Raw genomic sequence first — 24390 nt, 5'->3', positions numbered from 1 at the left:
TCTCTCTCTTTTTCTCTCTCTCTTCTCTCACTCTTTTTCTTCGGACGAAGATCCATGTTTTCCACTACAAAGATGTCGGACCTGCCTGAGACCAGGAGATGGCTGTCTTCCCTCTTCTATCCGATACTTTGTGCCAGGACGATGATATCTAAGCATGTGGACCAAAAGACGACTGTGCATCCCACCTTTGATGATGTCCCACCATCACCGCCTAAGGACTGAGGAGCATGAGACTCTGAGAGAAACCAACCCTGATAAATATTAGCCCATTAGAGGACTACTGCCACGTTCCCCCTTCCTGAATAACGTGTGCCAGCGGAACATAGCCATGAGGACAGTCTAGAGAACACGGTCAGGATCTGGCTTCCTATGCATAGTCTGTTGGGTGGGGAGATTCATCCACAAGGGATGGGGTATCTCGTATGTGAGTGAGGTAACCATCAGCATTAGGACAGATCAATAGACCTGGAAACGTAAGGAAAGACTTTTTGGCTATCTCCAAAGGGGGGACTGTTAGGGATGTGATTATCATTATTATGAGTATATAGGAGTTACATGGAGATATCCATAAAGAACAAGATTTAAGATGTTGTTTGAACTGTACCCCACATATCTCTTGGCATAAGACTCAGACAGACAGTCTGGGCTATTCTTGTCACCAGTGAATCATGCTGACATTGCTTAATATAAATGAGGAACCAAGCACATTACAGTAAATTGTATATCACAGAATAAGCTGTTCTACTTTATCCAATAGGAGACGTGTTACGTATTCTTGGCACCTAGCCAATAAGGTTATATATATTTGTAACACTTCCGGAAATAAATCAGTCTTACTTTCTATTCATATCTGAGTACGTCTCTCTGGTGTGAGCGAAAGAGAGGGTAATGCATGCTACCACGAGTGACTCATAATTTGGACTGCAGACAGTTTAAGAGGGATGCATGATTAGATTGCATCAACCTAAATTACGGCCTTATCAGGAGAAGGGGTAATAGGGCCAAGATGAGATGGGAGAAAATCGCATTGGGCATAAAGGAACAGATATCAGGGGAAAGAAGAAGAAGAGGCAATGATAAATGGAGGACGGAAGGAAAAAAAAAAAGAGAATGGAGAGAGAATACGCAGGTAGACAGAGAGGGAAGACCCACATAGATGATACAAAAGGAAAGGATGTTTAAAGGGAACCAAACATCAGGATTGTCATGTATAAGGTGCAGCCAGTGCAGCACTGGCACTATGAGGCACAGGCTGTACATACCATCAGGGGGCAGCTCGGGTGTTTAGGCAGTGAAATCCAACTTTATAAAGTTTGAAAAATCAAGCACTTTTTGATTGACGTGTGCACCTCTCTCCTAATGTCCGGGCGGGTTATGCACGTGTATCCCCGCCCCCTGTTCCTTCCTCTCTCTGGTTGTATTCAAATTTCTCTCTTCAGAAAGATGGCGCCGGAGTTGGCACCTGCGCATAGCGCTCATCTCCGGCGCCATGTTTCTGAAGCCCGCAGTAGCTAGTATAACCTGCAGTTATGATATCGTGCCGCCCCAGGACACCGTGACCGGGTCTCGCAGCACTGCCGTCACGGGGTCATGTGAGTCCATTGTGAACTTACCTCACCTGACCCCCGATGTCGCTGGCAGGCTGCTGTCGGCTTTTTCCTGTGGCGTCCCGGTGTCCTAGGCAGCTGCTGTGCTGGCACAGTGTCCTGGGGCGGCACGATATCGTAGCTGCAGGTAATACTAGCTACTGCGGGCTTCAGAAACATGGCGCCGGAGATAAGCGCTAGGCGCAGGTGCTAACTCCGGCGCCATGTTTCTGAAGAGAGAAATTTGAATACAACCAGAGAGAGGAAGGAACAGAGGGCGGGGATACACGTGCATAACCCGCCCGGACATTAGGAGAGTGGTGCACATGTCAATCAAAATGTGCTTGATTTTTCCAACTTTATAAAGTTGGATTTCACTGCCTAAACACCCGAGCTGCCCCCTGATGGTATGTACACAATGTGCCTCATAGTGCCAGTGCTGCACTGACTGCACCTCATAGTAAAATGTTGATGTTTGGTTCCCTTTAAGCTGAAGGATCACGCCAAAAACATGTAACATAAGATCAAAAGGGAAGACACAGTGCATAACACACATAGCATCTTCAATGGCAAACTTGTATTATGAGATATAGACAGAGACAGTGAGCAGTAAGAAAGTATAGAGAATAGAGAACCAAGACATAAGACAGTCAAACGATCAAGGTCTGGAAACATAATTACTCTGCTGCCGGTGGGAATCTGCCTGTGTGCGGGGCAATGGAAGAACACTGTGCCCACCGCTTGTAATGGTGAGGGTATGTGTTGAATTCATAGATTTTTCACAGTCTTGTACTGAGTTTCTGATATGATGTTCCTTCAAATTATGAGTATATAAAGTAAACATTTGTAATAGTTTAATTACCGTATTTTTCGCTTTATAAGACGCACTTTTCCTCCCAAAAATTTGAGAGGAAAATGGGGGGTGCGTCTTATAAAGCGAATATAGCGGTACCTGGGGGTCCTGTCTGTGCGGTGATCGGGCGGCCGGGTGCCTGTGGCTGCGTACAAGCGGCCGGGTAACTGTGCTTGCGTGCGGTGGCAGCCGGGTACCGGTGGCTGTGTGCGGGCGGCGGCCGGGTGCGGTGTGCGGGCGGCGGCTTGGTGCTGTGTGCGGGCGGCGGCTGGGTGCTGTGTGCGGGTGGCGGCTGGGTGCTGTGTGCGGGCGGCGGCTGGGTGCTGTGTGCGGGCGGCGGCTGGGTGCGGGCAGCGGCCGGGTGCTGTGTGCGGGCAGTGGCCGGGTGCTGTGTGCGGGCAGCGGCCGGGTGCCTGTGCGGGCGGCAGATGGCTGCCGCCCGCATGCAAGCACAGGTACCCGGCCGCTTGCACGCAGGGTGGGTGGGCAGCGGGGCGGGCGGCTGTGCAGCAAGTTACCCAGTTTGTCCACGGTCCCAGTTTCAAATGATGGCAGCTGGCGCGTGCGCAGATGGAGCTCTTGAATGAGAGCTCCATCTGCGCAGGCGCCATTATTTGAACCGGGACCGCGGACACTGGGACACTCACTGCACCGGCCTGCCGCATGACTCACCTGCCGTCGCCGATGCTGCTGCTGCCGCCGCCACCACCATGGACCCTGCGGCTCCTGCCACCACGGGTCCCCCGGCTCCTGCCACCCCGGACGCCACCTGCCACCATGGACCCCGCTGCCACTGACCCGCCGTGCCTGCCAGCACAACCTCTGCCTCCTGTGACCCAGCTTCATCACCACTGCTGCCCCCCTCCGGTAAGAGAACACTGGATTATAAGACGGACCCCATTTTTCTTTTTTTTTTTTACCTTTTTTATGTCTAAGTTTGGGGTGCGTCTTAAAATCCGGTGCGTCTTAAGGCCCCGTCACACTAAGCAACATCGCTAGCAACATCGCTGCTAACGAACAACTTTTGTGACGTAACAGCGATGTTGCTAGCGATGTTGCTGTGTGTGACATCCAGCAACAACCTGGCCCCTGCTGTGAGGTCGTTGGTTGTTGCTGAATGTCCTGGGCCATTTTTTAGTTGTTACTGTCCCGCTGTGAAGCACAGATCGCTGTGTGTGACAGCGAGACAGCAACAACTAAATGTGCAGGAAGCAGGAGCCGGCTTCTGCGGAGGCTGGTAACCACAGTAAACATCGGGTAACCAAGAAGCCCTGTCCTTGGTTACCCGATATTTACCTTCGTTACTAGCCTCCTCCGCTCTCACTGTCAGTGCCGGCTCCTGCTCTGTGCACGTGTAGCAGAGTACACATCGGGTAATTAACCCCATGTGTACTGTAGCTAGGAGAGCAGGGAGCCAACACTAAGCAGTGTGCGCTGCTCCCTGCTCTGTGCACATGTAGCTGCAGCACACATTGGGTAATTAACCCGATGTGTGTTGTAACTAGGAGAGCAGGGAGCCAGCGCTAAGCGGTGTGCGCTGCTCCCTGCTCTCTGCACGTGTAGCTGCGTGCGCTGGTAACCAAGGTAAATATCGGGTTGGTTACCCGATATTTACCTTAGTTACCAAGCGCAGCATCTTCCATGCGGCGCTGCTGGCTGGGGGCTGGTCACTGGTTGCTGGTGAGCTCACCAGCAACTCGTGTAGCGACGCTCCAGCGATCCCTGCCAGGTCAGGTTGCTGGTGGGATCGCTGGAGCGTTGCAGTGTGACATCTCACCAGCAACCTCCTAGCAACTTACCAGCGATCCCTATCAGGTTGGATCGTTGTTGGGATCGCTGGTAAGTTGTTTAGTGTGACTGGGCCTTTATAAAGCGCAAAATACGGTACTTGTCTGTATTATTGTGGATGACCCATCTATTCATCACATTGTCTATAGTTTTGTTATTTGTTAATCTTAGTTAGCTTTATGAGCCTCTAATTGTTATACTGCGTTATCTTTGAGATTAATGAGATCTTCTCTTTTATCTCAGACTCATACCTAAAAGTTATCTGCTCTGATGTCAGGCTTTCGTGCTCATCTCAAGGGAGCCCTATCACACCTTACCTGTCATAGACACCTTCTGTGCCTTTTTCCTTAGGGGTGCTTCACACACAGCGAGCTCACTGCCGAGATCGCTGCTAAGTCACGCTTTTTGTGACGCAGCAGTGACCTCATTAGCGATCTCGCTGTGTGTGACACTGAGCAGCGATCTGGCCCCTGCTGCGAGATCGCTGCTCGTTACACACAGCCCTGGTTCGTTTTCTTCAAAGGCGCTCTCCCACTGTGACACACAGATCGCTGTGTGTGACAGCGAGAGCGACAAATGAAGCGAGCAGGAGCCGGCATCTGACAGCTGCAGTAAGCTGTATCCAAGATAAACATCGGGTAACCAAGGTGGTTACCCGATATTTACCTTAGTTACCAACCTCTGCAGCTCTCACGCTGCCTGCTCCGGCTCTCTGCACATGTAGCTGCATTACACATCGGGTTAATTAACCCGATGTGTACTGTAGCTAGGAGAGCAAGGAGCCAGCGCTAAGCAGTGTGCGCGGCTCCCTGCTCCCTGCACACACAGCTAAGCGGTGTGCGCTGGTAACTAATGTAAACATCGGGTAACCATACCCGATGTTTACCTTAGTTACCAGTCTCCGCAGCTTCCAGACGGCGGCTCCGTTCAAGCGCAGCGTCGCTTGCACGTCGCTGCTGGCTGGGGGCTGTTCACTGGTCGCTGGTGAGATCTGCCTGTTTGACAGCTCACCAGCGACCATGTAGCGATGCAGCAGCGATCCTGACCAGGTCAGATCGCTGGTCGGATCGCTGCTGCATCGCTAAGTGTGAAGGTACCCTTAGCCCACATACTGCTATCAGGACTGCAGCGGCTGGTATTGTATTACAACGGCCACCCACGCATGCGCACTTGTACCCAGTGATTCCCATTCAGCCTCTCAACAACCTGCATCATAAACGCAAGTGCACTGACACCAGACACAGCGTCCCCATCTGTCACGTCACCCGCCCCTCATCAGCCTGGTGCACTTTTTAAACCCGGAAGCTCTCCACAGCAGCCGGCACTCACCATTACAAGTGGTGGGCACAGTGTGCATCCATAGCACCGCACACAGGCAGATTCCCACCGGCAGCAGAGTAATTACGTTCCCAGACTTTGATCGTTTTACTGTCTTATGTCCTGGTACTCTATTCTCTATACTTAGCCTCTGTTCGCTATATCTCATAATACAACTTTGCCATTGAAGATGCTATGTGTGTTATGCACAGTGTCTTGCCTTTGATCTTATGTTACATGTTTTTGGCATGATCCTTCAGTTTAACACTAGAACTACTGAGGTAGTCATTTTGACTACTTTGCACCATGTATTTCTATATAAGTGTCACGAGTCCAGTAGTTCTAGTGTTAAACATCCTTTCCTTTTGTATCATCTATGTGGGTCTTTCCTCTCTGTCTTCCTCCGTTTTCTCTCTCAATTCTCTTTTTCCTTCCGTCCTCCATTTACCATTGCCTCTTCCTCTTCTTTCCCCTGATCTGTTCCCTTATGCCATATACGATTTTCTCCCATCTCCTATCTCATCTTGGCCCCATTACCCCTTTTCCCTCTCTTTGCTCATCTTTGCTCCACCTAGTTCCTGCTTCTCTCTTTTTCGTCCTCCTATTTTTTTTATTTTTTCTTGCTTTCCTCTCTCCTTTTTTCTACCCCCCCCCCTCGTTTTATCTATTTTTCCTCTCATCTCCTTTTTTCTATATATTTCCTTTCTTGGTTTTCCTTCTCTTCTTCCTTTCCTTTCCCCGGTTATCTTCTTTCTTTCGCTCTTCTTTTCACCTTCTATTTCTCCTTTCTCTTTTTTTTTTATCTTGCTAGCGCCTTCCCCTATAATAAACTTTTTTACTTTATATTACATCATCACCTTTGGGATATTTATTACTGATTCCCATTATATGCACATTGTTTGTTGGTTACCTGTGACCATACATTGTGAAGACTATTATTCTTTTCTGTACAATTTCACTTATGCATTATGTTTTATGTTTATCAGTTCTAACTGAGGAAGGTCTGAACCTAGACCGAAACGTCTTTTTTCCTGGACTGGCTGCTGTTATAAATAAAATTTGTTTCACCATATCAGTGTGCCTGAATTGTCTCTCCACTAAAGGAGACAAACTCTAGCGCAGCGCCACCTATTGGAAGTAGCGATCCTAAAAGTCACAAGTGGATTTTTAACAATCCTTTGCAATATGACTCAGGATATATGCCAGATCAGAATCCCAATTTGCAGGCACGGTGTTTCGGGGTGCTTGCCCCTCGTCAGTGCAAAGTATTGGGTGTCTGATCTGGCTCATGAGAAAGCTATGTGGGGACCACGGGAAGTGCCTGAATACATTTATATAAATAGCAGATGGGCCTATTATTAGCATAGGTCATCGATCGGTGGGGGTGTGACAGCCAGTACCTGTGCCGAACAGCTGTTCACGATCTGCGCCGTTGTGCCCCACAAATGATCACCTACGGCCGCTGATGGCATTGAGAACATCTGTTTGATGGGTTTGCTGGGTGTCTCATGCCCACCTATCCTAAAGATAGGCCATCAATGTAAAAGAATCGGACAACCCCTTTAAGATGCTCTGTTTGATTCCTTCTTATTCCCAAAACCTTTCGGTTAGTATAAAATAAGCCCTTAGCTCAGACCTGTGGAAAGAGATGTTGTCGTCTCTTGTCTGTTGAGAGTCTCGAGTGGTGCATCCGAGGGCAGAGCAGTGACGCGGCATCTAGACCACGAAAGAGATTTTGTATACAGTAAGGTTAGAAAAACAGGAGTTAAAAAGGAAATCTATTATCAGTTTTTTTTTTTTATATAAAACATACAATGCTATGAACAATAGTTCATGTTAAACCCCTTTATAACACCCTTATGGATTAAACCGGCAGCAGAAGAGGGTACTTATCCTGATCCATAGTTTCAAAATGGAAAATCTCCGGGGTGTCAGCTACCGGGGGCAGTTGAAACACTGGAGATCACAATTTGGGCCTCTTTTTGCGGTCCCTGGTCACATGATCACCGGTATATACCAGAGAACCGTGATCATATTACAGAAAATGGAAGTGCAGGTAAAAAATGATTTATCTCCCACCAGGCATTATCACACATGTCAGATAGGAGTTAAGGCGTTAAATCTCCTCCATCGGTCCCCCGGTGTGGCAAAGTGCCCCCCAACCTTGGTCCACCTCCCCCTCACGATCACCTAAAGGGTCATTCCATATCAAGTGATCCAAATATGAATATTTTTTTTACCTGACGTCTTTCGATTTTTTTTATGTTTATGAAGTACAACTTTAGTTAATTACAAATTAAAAGTTTAGAATTTTTTTCTTCATCGGTTAATTTTTTACAGACTTTTAAAGTTTTGAAAAAGTGCAAATTTTGGCCTGGTATGGCTTTACATTATTTATCATATCTCCAGCTAAAAGTAAGATAAAGAGGTGAGAGAGGCATCATTTTTCTCGGAACAGTACCGGCTTTCATTTGATATGTCACAAGACTGTTTCTTTATATTTTGTTTAGGAGAAATTAAATTCAAAATTTTGATGCGCAATTGTGAAAAAAACGTATGTGGGACATTATGTATATGTATATATATATATATACATACATATACAATATATACACACATATATATATATATATATATATATATATATATATATATATATATATATTTTACCTCTATCTATCCATCTTAGGTTTTTAGATTGTGTGCCCACGATCAGGATTTGCAGTATAGTGGATGTGGAGAGTGTTTTCGCTGCGATGTGCAGTACAAAAGCAGTGGAAGGATTTTCAGAACTCTCCTGCCCACTGCGCTTCTTTTCTCTGCAGCATAAACTGACTTGCGGCATGGCTTCAAGAGCCACAACATGTCAATTGTTTGCTGCGGAGACAAGTGTTTTCCGTGGGGAGAATAGAGCTAAAGTCCACAGCGGCCTGAACTATGATTGTGGGCACGGGCAGCTTCGTTCTCCTGAGAACAACATTGACATCACCACAGGAAGGCTGGCACTGTGTCCTAGACACGGTGTTGCCGGATCTTGGGCACATAGCCTAAAAGTGAGAAATTTACTGCTAGAGCAACATTTTTGTGAAGTACCTGTATATTCAAAATTTTCACTATACCTCTGAATAAAATCCATTTTCCAAAATGGGGTCACTTGTGGGGGGTTTCTGCTGTATAGGTACCTTAGGGGCCCTGCAAATGATACATGGTGCCACAATTTATTTAAACTTTTCCAAAATTCAAATAGTGCTCGCTCCATTCCAAGCCCTCCTGTTTGTCCAAACAGAGGTTTTTGACCACATGTGGGGTATGCCTGTGCTCATAAAAAAATAAACTGTGGGGTCCACTTTTTTGTGTTGCCTCTTGAAAAAGTGAGAAATTTGGTGCTAAATCAACATTTGTGAAAAAAATTAAAATTTTCAATATGATTCTGTGAAGTACCTGTGAGTTCAAAATGCTCACTATAACTCTAGATAAAATCCTTGAGGGGTCACTTGTGGGACGTTTCTGCAGTTTAGGTACCTTAGGGACCCGGCAAATGCAACATAGTGCCCGCAATCTATTTCAGCCAAATTTCTGTTCCAAAATTCAAATATTGCTCCTTCTGTTCTGACCCTCCCAATTACCCAAATAGAGGTTCCTGACCACATGTGGGGGGTATCAGCGCGCTTAAGAGAAACTGGGGAACAAGTTTTGCGGTCCATTTTGATGTGTTATTTCTTCTAAAAGTGAATAAATTGGGTGTAGAGCAACAGTTTTAGATAAAATGATCATTTTGGGGTTTTTTTTCCATTCCACATCACTTTAGATCCTGTGAAGCACATGAAGAGTTAATAAACTTCTTGGATGTGGTTTTGAATACTTTGAGGGGTGCAGTTTTTAGAATGGGGTCACTTTTGGGTATTTTCTGTCACATATCACCTGAATCACATGTCACCTCTCAAGGTCACACAGCTACACAGCTGTGAACACCAGATATGCTCATCTATCTCGGCCGTGTGAGACAGGAAGTGAGTAATGTGACTCACGACACGTGACTTCCAGTGTCGGGCGGTAAGTAAACAGAACATCGCAACCGCTATTATAATGCCACTGTGACAGTTTCACAACGGCATTTAAGGGGTTAACAGATACGGCAGATCGCGAATCTGCTCGTATGTGGTAGGTACACATGTCAGCTGACATGTACGCGGATCCCCCCCACCCAACAATATGACAGCTAGGACGTAATTTCACGGCCCGCGGTCATTAAGCGGTTAAGTACAAAACTGGCTTTGTCCTTAAGGTGTTAATATATTCTTTTATTTATTGGGCTTGCACTATGTGGAATGGAAGGATATGCCCTCATGGCATCATCCTAAAGTTTGAAAACAACAGGTAGTACATATAGGTAAAAAAAAAAAAAAAATAGGATTGGTAACAAGTGATTAGGCAAATAAAAAAGCACTGGACTGGGGAGCGACCGGAAAAGTATATAAAAATAATAAATGAAATATTTTATTAAACATAAGGGTTTTTATTTGCAAAATAAAATGGGGAGGGAACACTGGACAGTGAATTGTATATTTTCCTTCTAGAGCCATACAGGAGGTAGATATATAGCTGGTGAAAGACGGAGGTCCAAGTCCAAAATGTGCTGCTTTGAACACAGCAAAAATGTACTCAAATACCGAGAAATCTCAAAGCATTTTTGTGCAGCACTGAAAAGAGGTCCATCCATTCCTTCTTGTTGAGCTCCTAACACAGGTATCAGCATTGGGTCCCTGAAAAGGGCCAACGATTGATGTCCCATAATAATCTTCAGAGAAACACTAGTTAGTGACAGTTGTGCCTCATTGTACGACCCCAGGAGGTAAAATCATTGGATGTAGTCCTCTGTCTTCCCGCAGTGAGTAATAGTACTGCCTATTAGTGATGAGTGAGCATTACTATGCTCTGGTGCTCACTATTTGGAACGAGCATTTTGACCCTGGGACGGGCACAACTAACGTTTACCGAGTATAATGGCAGTCTATGGGGAACTTACAGACTTACCGTATTTTTCATTTTATAAGACACACCCCAAATTTAGAGATAGAAAAAAAGGTTAAAACAACAAGTAAACTGGGTCCGTGTTCTACTCCGGTGTTGTCTTAGCAGAGGGGGACGGTAGCGGTGGTGGGGCGAAGTCACAGGAGGCAGTGCCGGGGTTTGTGCTGGCAGCGGAAGCTGTGCTGGCTGTGTGGAGCAGGCCGGTCTGGAAGGTGTCCCAGATGCTCTGTCGGCGGTGCAGGCTTCAAAGAAATGGCGCACAGAGCAGCGTGTACACAGATTGAGCTCTCAGCTCAATGACAAGATCTGGAGTCAAGAGCGCAATTTGCGCAAGCGCCGACTCTGAGAACCATCATTTGAAGCCAGAGCAACTGGGACACTCGCCGCACTGACCTGCTACACACAGCCACCGCAGCCCGCACAGACAGACAGACAGACAGCCGGCCAGCGCACAGAGAGGTAGCCAGGCGGCTGGCTGCACGGACAGGCGGCCACTCAGGCAGCCGCCTGCACAGCCCCTACGCCAATTCTCCACCACCCAGTAAGCTATATTTGGATTTTAAGACGAACCCCTCATTTTACTCCCAAATTTTTGGGAGGAAAAGTGCGTCTTATAATCCGAAAATACGTAATTACTTACCGGTAATGTGTTTTTTCTGAACCCATGACAGCACCACGAGAGAGGGGATCCGCCCTTCAAGGACAGGAAACCTCCAGGATAAAAAGGGGCGGTACCTCTCACCGCATCAGTTGGTTTACAGAGCATGAAAGGACCTCCGGAGGAAACAACATTATAACATAACCAGCACCAACATGAACCACGTGCAGCTAAAAAACAGCCAAATTATCCACATGCAGGGAGGGAATGTAAGGGTGCTGTCATGGGTTCAGAAAAAACACATTACCGGTAAGTAATCACGTATTTTTCCAGCACCCATGACAGCACCACGAGAGAATTACATAGAGGAATAAGCCAAGGGGGGGGGGGAAATATCACAGAACCGAGCTCCCCAGGTGAAGCGAGTAAGGATAAAGCCAAGCTATAGCGCCTATAGCGAGTGAAAGGGGAAGATCACGTGGCCCCTGACAAGCTGCTCAATGGTGACATACGATCTTGCAGCCCAGGAGATGTCATCGCCCTTGTGCAGTGAACTTTCAGAACTACAGGCACATACCTACCACAAGCCGAGCAGGCGAAGAAGTGGCTTCGCAGATCCACCCACCAGGTGGATTTAGAAGCCTTGAGCGTCTAGCTATCACCCTGAAAGAAAACAAACCGGACCTGCCTCTGCTGCAGTCAGATATTCCATAAGGAACCGCTAATGTCCAGGCAATGCCCCCTCTCCCCTTCCTGATCTTGTTCTTCCATCCTTTGGGATAGTCGGCAATTCCCTTTTGAATTAAGAAAACATGACGTACTATCAGGAGGCAAGGAGGGGCAGGTTTCAGGACACCTTATCCTTGAAAGCTGAGTAATGGTGGAACTAAGATAGGGCCTGGAAGTCACTAACCCTACAAGCTGATGTGAAGATGTCAGGAAGTCTGTTTCAGAGACAGAGTAGTTAAATGACATGGACTCCAAAAAGGATCAATGGTGCTTTGTCAGGGCAGATAGGACGAGAATAAGGCCCCAAGGGGGCAAGATACATTGCGCAGAGGGCTAGACCATATCCGAACGAACCGGGAGTCCAGCGGACTCCAGACAGGACACAATGGTACCAGGTTGCAAGGGCCCATATTAGAACTCTTAATGAACGTAATGACAGACCCAGTGTCAACCCCTTCCAGAAAAACTCTAAGATTACCGCAACAGTCGTCGGTCCATCAGGGCTCACCCTTGGAAGACAAGAATATTGTCCAGGCCCCCTTTTTTCTTTTTTTGCTTTTTAACCGGCTTACTACTCCGAAGAAGAGTAGGTACAAGAACAAGAGAAAACCCTGATTCGTAAGGTGACCTTTCAAAAAAGACCACACGGTAAGATGCAATATGCCTGACAGGGGGTGAAGATCTGGAACCGGAGTGAGGAGGACCAGTAGGACCCCCGGCCTGGAGACCGACAAGTTACCAGGGAATAGAATCATGGTAAATCTGGCAAAAAATGGCGCTATCAGGATCATCACTGCCCTGTTCTCCAGGATTTTCTTCAACACGGCTGGAAACAGGCTGAGTGGAGAGGTACAACAAGGTCACATCTCCATTCGAACAGCAGGGCGTCCACCACATGAGGTTGATCCCGAGGATTTAGAGAACAGAACCAGTGAACCTTATTTCAGGTCACAAAGAGGTCTATTATCGGAACACAGGCAACGTATATCGAAGTGACGATGGACTGACGGAGGACCCATCCCCCGTCTCAACCGGCTGCTGCCGAAAAAGTCCAAACCGATTACTTTTCTCCATATAGGAACTGACGACCAGACAGGGAGGGTAGGGACCAGCCCATCGCTCATTCTACAGCCAGCCATATCCTGGTAATTTTAAGAAAAGAAAACAAACAATGGGATTCGCTCCCAGACCACACACCGCAGATCAGGTGACCCCGAAGGCGGGCTCCTCTTTGAAGACGTGCGGCAAAAGCAAGCACCTTAGGATCTCAGGTCATATGAAGCATGTGTCATTACTTCACTGGTTCAACCAGCAATGTAGGGATTCGAATGTGCTGGAGTGCAATGCACTTGGTCAATGATCCCCAACAATTGCTTGAGTCTCCAATATGTCCCACTGAAGGTTACTACAGTGTGCGTCCGGTACCACCGAACTGTCGCAATGGCGGATGTAAGGGAACCCTGTAGGGACATAGCACCTTTGAGGGACAACCTTGGTGCCTCTGGTGCCAGATCTATTAGGAGCAGAAGATTCTCCAGCCTGGATTCCGGAAGACGAAATAGCTGAACTTCTGAATCTAAGTAAGCCCTAAAAAAAAAAAAAAAATTAGGTCTTTCCTCGGATATAATCCTGATTCTCCTAGTGTAGGAGCCTTTCCCGTGTGAGCAGGAAGAACACCTTCCCGCAGAAAGGCGGCACGATGACAGGCAGGCCTGCCATCAAACAAGAAGTTGACGAGGTAAGGGATGATAAGCACTTCTCTGCACTGTAACTTCTGAAAATCTTGCAAAGACTCCCAGCCCATCGTCATCCCTTGGAAGGGTTGCATACCGGAAACGTCGAACGTTTCCTTCCATAAACAGGCTACTCTGAGGAACTCTGAACTACGTCGAACTGGACATGATAGTATAAATCCGTCAGATTCACTACTGGTATGTGACCGCCTGGAATAAATGTTTCACACTGTACCTCCTGGACACTATTCCAAAACAGGTTTATGACGAGAGAAGTGGTTGCCAGTCTGGGTGAGGCCGGAGATGAGTCTAAAAGGAACGCTGCCGCTCCTTGTGAGAAGAGGAGTGGGGACATGATCCGTCTAGGGGCTCTCTGGCATAGCCGATCCTTGATGTGGTCAACTCATACCGCCAGGGACTCCGTTGTGTAAGCAGCTACATTAGCTGTTGCAAGCCCCAGCTGAAAAATCCCAGGTATTTGAGGAAGTGGCGTTATTTCCATCCTAGAACGCTGTAAGTCCTTACTTCCCTCTTTTTCACAGAACCGGGAATTGCCCCCCAATCCCTTCAGCTGTTACTTGTCCAGTCTCAAACTGTAGAGCCGCTGTGAGCTAACAAGGGCAGGAACAAGCAGCCTAGAGTGGCCGATGACTATTTGAAATCCTGATAGCAGTGACAGTCAGCTTAAGGGGCCCTGCGACAGAAGGAACAAGCTGCTTCCTCAAAGGGCAGTCTGGGTTGAACTTTGCCTATCCACCTGTGTCCCTTATATAGCAATGAGGGACTATACATTATCAACAACCGGGAGGCATCACGGTTTCCCTCTTCTAGGCCACAAACATACGAAATCGAGACATCTCTTGGGTGCCACTTCAGGGATGCCCGTAGCGGGCCCGACCACAGTCACTAGTGTCACATTGTTCTCCATCGAGAAGTCTGAACAACCCGAGATACTGTCGGACATTGATGTGGACGCTGAAGAATTCCACTCACCCTCGGACCTGTCAGAGTCCCCAGAAGCAGGGAAGGCAGGCCTGAATTTCCGAAGGCCATGATGCCACAAAACTGTCAAGCCAACATCGGCTTGACAGCCCTAATCCAAGACCTCACCTGAGAGGTTATGCTTAATACCCTTCTGCCACCACTTCTGAGACCAGGTAACAGACATCTCCCGATTAAAGGGAGCGTGGTCCAGTTATTGAAGTGTATCCATTGAGTCCGCCCCAAAAACAGGCAAGAGTGGCTCTGAACAAAGCGAACTTTCACGAAGGTCACTTACCACTCTGATGCAGAGGCGGAACTGGGGTAGAAGGAGGAATGATGGCATGTGATCAATCTCCTCTGCAGGCTCTGGGCATCGGTCCCGCTGGATGTTAGACTCCACTAATTGGACCAGGTGCCGATCCTCCCAGAGTATCACATGAGCTAGTATACCCGTCCGCGTTGAGGCTTGCAATCACACTGCCCCAACTGCGTGCCAGCCTGCGCTGTGTTGTAGGAGCAGAACTGGAGGTTGCCTCAGTGAGCCCCTTTTTTTTTTTGTTTTGAATGACATGAATGCTCACATCTAAAGGGTTATCAGTCATTTTAGCGCGACCGACAAGAGCTATATGAGTGCAGCAACTGCCAGCAACCAGCTCCCTCCATCCCCCAGCTGTCAACACAGAGCTGTTACCGTGTACATAGCAGTCTGCAAGTACGGACTCAAACTCATAACGTTATAGGAGCCATGTCACTAAACGCAGAGGCCGACCCATACCAAGGGTCTCCAACACCAGGCCCGCAGGCCACATGCAACCCTGGAAGCTGTTTCCAGCAGCACAGAGACGTTCGTATTCCACCGGGGGGGTGAAGCCTTCAGTTCATCTCATTTCAGCCGAGTCTTATCACACAGCCGGTGTCTCTTCCGGGAGGTGACGTCAGTTGAGCGTCATGCGAGAACCCAGAGAAGATCCCGCGCCTGCGCGCACACACACACCATGCAGCAGCGGCCATCCTCAAGATGGCGTCCCCCGTTGTCGCTCCTGCTCAATCGCCCGGAGTGGCCGGGCAGATACTTGCGAGGCCCCGAAGCACACTGTGGAAACACCACCACTTACCTCTGGGCAGGTAAAACAGCGTCACTGCTCCTGTAGCATTGGAGCATGGGAGACACTGTTATTCACAGGCATAGCCCCCGTGGGCTGCTGTGGTGCGACCTCAGACTTGCTGCTGGCAGGCGCCGCCACTCCCAGGTGAGGGCAAAGAAACAGGCCGACGCCAACACACACAGGCACATCCCCCTTGGGCCTGCAGCCACGAGGACGCCACCGCAGGGAAGCGCAGCAGCAGCCACCTCCATCCCAGCCCCTGGCGCCGGTGGTAAGGAGAGGGAGGGAGCCCACGCTCAGACGGAACCCCCGTGGGTTTGTTGCGGCGGGAGAGCACTTGCGGCCGACTAGCCCTTACCTGGTCCTCGCAGGCTCCACACCACGTCCTCGCGCCTGGAATCCGTCCTGGCATCACCGGAGGATGGTGTGCCGCACGCAGGCCTGACCCCCGTGGGTCCGCTGCGGCAGCTCCACGGCCGACCGCAGCAGGACCCATGCCGCTGCCAGAGACGGCTGGCCGGGCGCCGGATTTGAATCTTCGGCTCATCAGGACCATCCTGGATCTAGTGGATCCCTGGAGGCTCCCTGTTCAAGGACAGGAAACCAACTGATGCGGTGAGAGGTACCGCCCCTTTTTATCCTGGAGGTTTCCTGTCCTTGAAGGGCGGATCCCCTCTCTCGTGGTGCTGTCATGGGTACTGGAAAAAATACGGTATATTCTAGACTTCCATTCTACATGGTAAACGAGTTGCCCCCATCCAAGAATTAAAATACTCATTCCAAGTACTAAACACGGTAGTGCTCACTTATCACTAGTGCCTATGAAGCCCTTTCTTCTCTTGTGCATATTAGGGATAATGAGAAATACCTTTTGAAGCTGCTGTCCATTCTCTAATCAATGAAAACAATAAAAAGGAGGTCCTCCTCTGTTAAAACGTTTCTCTCGGTACTGTACAAAATCTACTTATTAGAAGTGTCTGAAAGAAATGAACTGGAATATAAGTTTGTACATGCAATGTGTAGGAGCGTGTTCACACTGGCCATTAAACAGCAACACCCAAGAAAAAATAAATAAATCAGCAAATACCCTAAAATATACAGTTAGGTCCAGAAATATTTGGACAGTGACAATTTTCGCGGGTTGGGCTCTGCATGCCACCACATTGGATTTGAAATGAAACCTCTACAACAGAATTCAAGTGCAGATTGTAACGTTTAATTTGAAGGTTTGAACAAAAATATCTGATAGAAATTGTAGGAATTGTACACATTTCTTTACAAACACTCCACATTTTAGGAGGTCAAAAGTAATTGGACAAATAAACCAAACCCAAAAAAAAATTTTTTATTTTCTTTTTTTAAATCAGATCTTTTTTTATTAAATCATTAGGGATCAATACAGAGAGTATTTCACTTTTCATATAACTGATAACAATAAACAGATAAACACATATGATTTATAAATCAGGTTCTTTCTCTGCATGTATGTAAATATAATAATAGAGTTCTCAAATCATAATTATATTATATAACTTGAGCCTACAAACCTCGTGGCTCTACAAATAAACAAAACTTAAATTATGCAATAATGCCTCAGACTAACAGAAACACCTCCTCCATCAGCCGTGTCGCTCCACATCATATTGCTATACTCTCCCGCCCCTCCCTCTCCGTGCAGTCATCCATGAAACCGTTCCAGTCCTCTCTCACCTCTTCATTCAAAGTCCATTTCGCCACAGAAAAAACTAGTTTTAATTCCCTTCCTCACACATGCCATCACTGCAGGCACAACAGTAACCGGTCCAGCATTGCATCCCGAACCAGTGCACTAGAGGGTAGGCCCGGCAACTCCATCCATGGCCGCCAAATGTTGTAAAACTTTTTCAATGTTTTTCTTTTTAAATAAACTCCCCTTTCAAATCTTATGACGTTATTTAATTTGTTTTTGAGCTCTGGTAATGTTGGTGGTAGAGGGTCTAACCAGTGATATGCAAGTAGCTTTCTTGCTTGGTACAAGATACGTGCTATTCCCAGGGCTGTTGGAGAATCCGGATCCACTTCTCCTTCCTATAGGCTCAACAGGCACAGGCGGGGCGACGGTTGTATTGTGATATGATATATTTGACCTATAAGTCCCAGGGTTTGGTTCCAGAAATCACCAATGTGTCCACACTCCCACATAACATGCATCAAATGGGCATCATCCTGTCCACACCTAACACACTGTGTGTTTGGTCTGAGTCCCATCTTAAATAGTAGACTGGGAGTTTTATATACCCTGTGGATGAGATATATTTGAGACAGCTTTTGGCACTCCGATACCGCCAGTTTAGGAACTTGTTCCAATATATCAGACCACTGGCCTTCCGTCAGGGGACCGACGTCTCGTTCCCATTTGCTTTTAACAAGCAATGGATGTGTTTCCAGATGGGCAGGTAGTAATTTTTTATATAGTTCCGAAATAAGACCCTTAGAGGACTCAGATGTAAGCAGCCTATGTAATGTTTGATTATGTGTCACTGTGACCGGGTTTGTCCTCCCCTGTCTTTCCAGTGCGTGTCTCAGCTGCAAATACTGATAAAAGAAGACATGCGGAAGGTGAAACTCCGTTCTCAATTGTTCAAAGCTTTTAAGAGTATTATTTTGTAGTACTTGTGACACTAAATGGATCCCTTTATCCTCCCATCCTCTGAACCCTACTAATTTTTTAATTTCTGGCAAGTCGGGGTTCTGCCACAGTGGCCAGAGCTCTGTAGGTCCGCTTATCCCCAAAAGAGACTTACCCCTGTCCCACACCCGGAATATCATAGCCAGTGTGGGATATCGTGCCCCATTTATCTGTCTTTGTCCCACATCCAACCGGCAACCTGGGTACTTCCATACTGATCCCTCTCTCACTATATCACCACTGGTATCATACCCTCCTTCTTTGCCCCAACCCCTCAGATGTTGCTTCTGGGAGGCTATATAGTATATATATGGGTTTGGTACCGCCAGTCCTCCCTCCTCCTTTCCCCGCTGTAGCACTTCCAGTCGAATCCTAGCTTGCTTTTTCTTCCAAATAAGTTCCCGGAATATTGTATTAATTTTTACAAAAAAATTCCCTACATATCCACACTGGAGAATTATGTATAAGGTATAGTAATTGTGGCATCATTACCATTTTAATTAAATTGGATCTGCCGACATTTGATAGCGGCAAACGGCACCAGGTATGCACTTTTGCTCTGAATCGCTGTAACAGGGGTTCCAGATTTAGGGCCTGGAAATCCTTCGGGATTGGGCTGACAATTACTCCCAGATATTTAAACTCCCGGACCACAGGAACTGGAATCTGTAAGTCCGAAAAGTCCCCCGGAAGGGGGTCCAACGGCATTAAAGCCGACTTGGACCAGTTGATTAGTAGACCAGACCTCTGTCCAAATTCCCGAATGATATTCATTGCCGGCAAAATCGAGGAACGTACCCTGTCTAAATATAAGAGTAGATCGTCTGCGTATAATGATATCTTTTGTTCCACGGCTCCACACCGAAATCCCTCTACCTCCCTGGATTTCCGTATTGCCACTGCCAACGGCTCCACTGCAGTTGCGAAGAGCAAGGGTGAAAGCGGGCACCCCTGTCTAGTACCTCTTCCAAGAGGAAAAGACTCGGAGACCCTGCCATTAACCCTAACCTTTGCCACCGGTGAGTCATATAGCAGTTTTACCCAATTTATGAATCTATGTCCAAAGCCCATTTTCCGAAGTACAGCCCACATATATTCCCATTCAAGGCTATCGAACGCCTTAGCGGCGTCTAATGACAAAATTGCCCTTTCCCCCGGTACCTCAGAACTATGTTGAATTCCCAAATATAATTTCCTGAGATTCATAGATGTGGCTCTGCATGGAATGAAGCCCGTCTGATCACTCTGCACTATAGATGAGATGACTCGGGACATCCTATTGGCGAGCACCTTGGCCAGCAATTTAATGTCTGTTTGTAGGAGAGAGATTGGGCGATACGAATCCGGGATCTCTGGATCTTTTCCAGGTTTTAATATTAAGACTATTAAGGCTTCCCTCATAGAGGGCGGGAGGACCCTCTGCCTTTCAGCCTCTTCAAATACCTTAAGTAGTTTGGGTAGCAGTAAGGGTGCGTACGCTTTATAAAACTCTCCAGGCAGGCCATCCGTTCCCGGAGCTTTTTCATTTTGTGTCTGGCCAAGCGCTTCCTCCAGTTCTTCCAATGAGATGTCCCGGTCCAGCAATTCCCTGTTTACATCACTCAGTGAAGGAAGAGAGAGAGCATCCAAATACTGCTCAATCTCAGTCTCCGTGAGGTCACAGTCTGATGTGTATAGCCGCATATAATAGCTCTTTATTTCTCTTATTATATCCTCGCTTTCTGTTACAAAGTCACCTGATTCCGTCTTTAACCTATTTATATAAGAAGATCCTTCCTGTGCTCTAATGACTGTGGCCAGTAGGTGCCCCACGCCCTCCCCGCCATAAAATAATTTTGTTTAAGGAAATAACGTTTATTTTCTGCCACCGACATGAGATTTTCTTTGAGTGACATCTGTGCCTTCTCTAGAGTGTTTTTAGTTTCTACTGTTGGGTTGAGCACCACCGCAGCCTCCGCATCAGATACCTCCTGAATCAGACTCTGGGTGTAACATTTGGTTTGATTTTTGCGTATGCATATTTCTCTAATATATATGCCCCTTACCACAGCTTTCATAGAGTCCCAAACTATGTGTGGCGGTGCAGAGCACTCATTAACATGGAAGTATTCTAGAATGTTATCATGTAAAGATCCCCCAATAAGCTGGATCCAGAAGGGATTAAGTTTCCAGATAGGCCTGGGCAGAGTGACGGGGTTTCCCCATGCAAGCGTAACATGTAATGGTGAGTGATCAGATACGCTTCTAGGTAGGTAGGCCACCTTTTGTGTATATGAGGCCATAAGTGCGTTTCCAATAGCCAGGTCTATCCGTGACATGGTGTGGTGGGAGCTAGAGTAACAGGAGAATTGTTTGGTTGTGGGGTGTTGGGCACGCCAAAGATCTACAAAACCCAGCTCCGTTAGCATTCTAGCAAATGAAGTCGGGGCGGCGTTCTCCGATATGTTTCCCGAGTGTAATTTATCTAGATAGGGGATTTTAATAATTACTTACATCCCTATCAAAAGCGTCGGCACAGATGGAAGGGAATCTAAAATAGACAATATCCTTTTTACCGGTTCGACTGAATATGGTGGAGGGATATATATCGCAACCAGAATAAATTGTATACCATACAGCGTGCAAAGCAAACATACAAATCTGCCCCCCGGGTCAATCACTGATTTGGTACATGAGAACGGGATGGATTTGTGCACCAACACACTCACACCCCGTGCATGGGTCGAGTATGTGGAATGATATTCATGCGCGATCCATCCCTTCCTCAGCCAATGAACATTATCCCTGACCATGTGGGTCTCGGAGAGACATAAAATAGCCGGTAAAAGTTTCTGTAGGTGAGTAAATATAGCACATCTTTTGTTCGCATCTCCGAGCCCTCTAACATTCCACGCTACAATATTTAAAGATGTCGCCATAAGCGTAGACTAAGATATGATCCGGACGGATACTTCATACCTGGAGGAGAGAGGCGTTCTCCACCGATTCTCAAAAACATTAGGTTGAGCGACACGACTGAGGCACACCACACTTCCCAAACAGATTGCATCATATAACAATAAACAAGAAAAACAAGGAGAGAGATAGGGCTCCGCACACCAGTGCGCAGTGCCCCTGCCCTCAAAATCAAGTGTATCTTACACATTTCTCCCAAATAGAGAGAATCAGGGCTAAAAACACGCCCCAAGTCCATGCAGGGAGGGGGGTCCACAACTCGCTAGTGCAGCGTGTGTCCACAATGAACCGGCCGTCTCCCAACCTGGATCCTAGATGAATTTAACTGTAATGAGCTCACCAGCATAGCGTCCCAAACAAAAACAACGCCTGGCGGCAGAAAGGGAAATCTCAGGTATTCTTCCTCCTCAGGGATCTCTCATTGATATCCAGCCAAGACAATGCCGCCCCAGCCGTATCAAAAAAATGAGTCTCTCCGTTCGCAGCAATCCGCAGCTTAGCAGGGTACATCATGGAGTATGGCACTTGCAGGTTGCGCAGTCGTTTTTTATCTCAATAAATTGCACTCTTTTACGTTGCACTTCCATGGAGAAATCAGGAAATATTGATATCTTCCTCCCATCAATTGCAAGTTCTTTGATATCTCTGGCTCTGCGCAGGATAGTGTCCCTATCTTTATAGTGCAGTAGTTTAATCAGAATAGGACGTGGGGGTGCTCCCGGCTGTGGGGCACGCGCAGGGACCCTGTGCGCCCTTTCAATGGTGAAGAAAGGGGACAGTATGTCTTTTCCCATGGTGTCTTTAAGCCATTTTTCAAAGAAATTCAGTGGGTCATTGCCCTCCATCCTCTCTGGGACCCCCACCAGTCGCAAATTACTTCTGCGGGAGCGATTTTCTAAATCATCCACCTTGTTTAGCAGTGTGGAGATATTTTGCGTGGCCTTTCCCAGCTCTCGTGACATTGGGGGCAATTTATCCTCTGTTGTACTCACTCTTTCCTCCAACTCCCCCATTCTGACAGTCACCCCTTGCAGCTCACGTTTAATACAGGCCATATCTGAGGTGACAGTTCCCATCTGGCTGCTTAGAGTGGCCAATGTGGTATTGCAAGAGTTAATTGCTGCCAGAATGTCTCTCAGTATGGCCTCAGTGAAAACAGGTGTTGTTTGCTCCACATCTCCCCCTCCTCCCTCTGCCAGCGCAGGCCTCTGTGTCTCCATACCTTGTGCTGCTGAACATGCAGGGCCCAGGGTACTCACAGTCTCACTGTCGGGTATGTTTTCTCCCTGCTCCAGGGCCCGTTCAGCGCTGCCATCGGGTGCCTCGTTGCAGGTAGGCTCTGTGCCAGGGGCCACTCTGGCAAACCGCTCCAACCTGCTTGCTACTCCCACTGCTTTACTCACAGCAAGTTGGGCTGCAGTGTGTACATCGCCCTGGCCAAAAACTGATGCTCTAGCAGGATACAGCTAAACCCCCACTAAGTGGAGGCATCACAGGTGCAGGAGAAGCAGATCACACACACACCTTCATGGAATGGAGGGGAGGTGACTGCTAGATGATAAAACTGCACACAAGTGGCTTGCATAGAGCGCTGTTCACATGCAGATGACACAGTCACAAACCCGCAGCCTATTAGGTAACGCCCTTCTATTAGATCAGGCGGGCTGCCAAGCCGTACTCCACTGTATATCATGCACGGACAGACACTCTACAATGCAAGGCCCAACAGAAAGGGGCCTGGCTGTATCCTGTACAAACAAAAAAATATGAGGTTTTTGTTGGTATTTATGGCCATAAAACGTAAGCCTACACCCTCGTCAAGGGACCTCATGTCTGTAGGTCCCTACACTAAATATAAAAAAAAAGCAACAATAAGAGGATAATGTCCTCCAAAAATCAAGTATTACTCACAGCAAGTTGGGCTGCAGTGTGTACATCGCCCTGGCCAAAAACTGATGCTCTAGCAGGATACAGCTAAACCCCCACTAAGTGGAGGCATCACAGGTGCAGGAGAAGCAGATCACACACACACCTTCATGGAATGGAGGGGAGGTGACTGCTAGATGATAAAACTGCACACAAGTGGCTTGCATAGAGCGCTGTTCACATGCAGATGACACAGTCACAAACCCGCAGCCTATTAGGTAACGCCCTTCTATTAGATCAGGCGGGCTGCCAAGCCGTACTCCACTGTATATCATGCACGGACAGACACTCTACAATGCAAGGCCCAACAGTTGGGCATGATATACAGTGGAGTACGGCTTGGCAGCCCGCCTGATCTAATAGAAGGGCGTTACCTAATAGGCTGCGGGTTTGTGACTGTGTCATCTGCATGTGAACAGCGCTCTATGCAAGCCACTTGTGTGCAGTTTTATCATCTAGCAGTCACCTCCCCTCCATTCCATGAAGGTGTGTGTGTGATCTGCTTCTCCTGCACCTGTGATGCCTCCACTTAGTGGGGGTTTAGCTGTATCCTGCTAGAGCATCAGTTTTTGGCCAGGGCGATGTACACACTGCAGCCCAACTTGCTGTGAGTAATACTTGATTTTTGGAGGACATTATCCTCTTATTGTTGCTTTTTTTATATTTAGTGTAGGGACCTACAGACATGAGGTCCCTTGACGAGGGTGTAGGCTTACGTTTTATGGCCATAAATACCAACAAAAACCTCATATTTTTTTGTTTGTACAGGATACAGCCAGGCCCCTTTCTGTTGGGCCTTGCATTGTAGAGTGTCTGTCCGTGCATGATATACAGTGGAGTACGGCTTGGCAGCCCGCCTGATCTAATAGAAGGGCGTTACCTAATAGGCTGCGGGTTTGTGACTGTGTCATCTGCATGTGAATAGCGCTCTATGCAAGCCACTTGTGTGCAGTTTTATCATCTAGCAGTCACCTCCCCTCCATTCCATGAAGGTGTGTGTGTGATCTGCTTCTCCTGCACCTGTGATGCCTCCACTTAGTGGGGGTTTAGCTGTATCCTGCTAGAGCATCAGTTTTTGGCCAGGGCGATGTACACACTGCAGCCCAACTTGCTGTG

General features: G+C 47.5%; 1 protein-coding gene across 2 annotated transcripts in view; it reads right to left on the bottom strand.

Annotated features, from left to right (window-relative positions):
- THAP7 (THAP domain containing 7) overlaps positions 1-24390 on the bottom strand; it is a 71012-nt gene that overhangs the window by 35721 nt on the left and 10901 nt on the right. For both annotated transcript variants that reach the window (XM_075329223.1, XM_075329224.1), the window contains exon 4: positions 7181-7260. In XM_075329223.1, the coding sequence (XP_075185338.1) occupies positions 7181-7260 (80 nt within the window). The remainder of the gene's footprint in view (positions 1-7180; positions 7261-24390) is intronic.

This window comes from Anomaloglossus baeobatrachus, chromosome 11, assembly GCF_048569485.1.
Source record: "Anomaloglossus baeobatrachus isolate aAnoBae1 chromosome 11, aAnoBae1.hap1, whole genome shotgun sequence".
NCBI lineage: Eukaryota > Metazoa > Chordata > Amphibia > Anura > Aromobatidae > Anomaloglossus > Anomaloglossus baeobatrachus.
The sequence above is the reverse complement of the archived record's forward strand: the minus strand, read 5'-3'. Positions and strand labels throughout refer to the sequence as shown.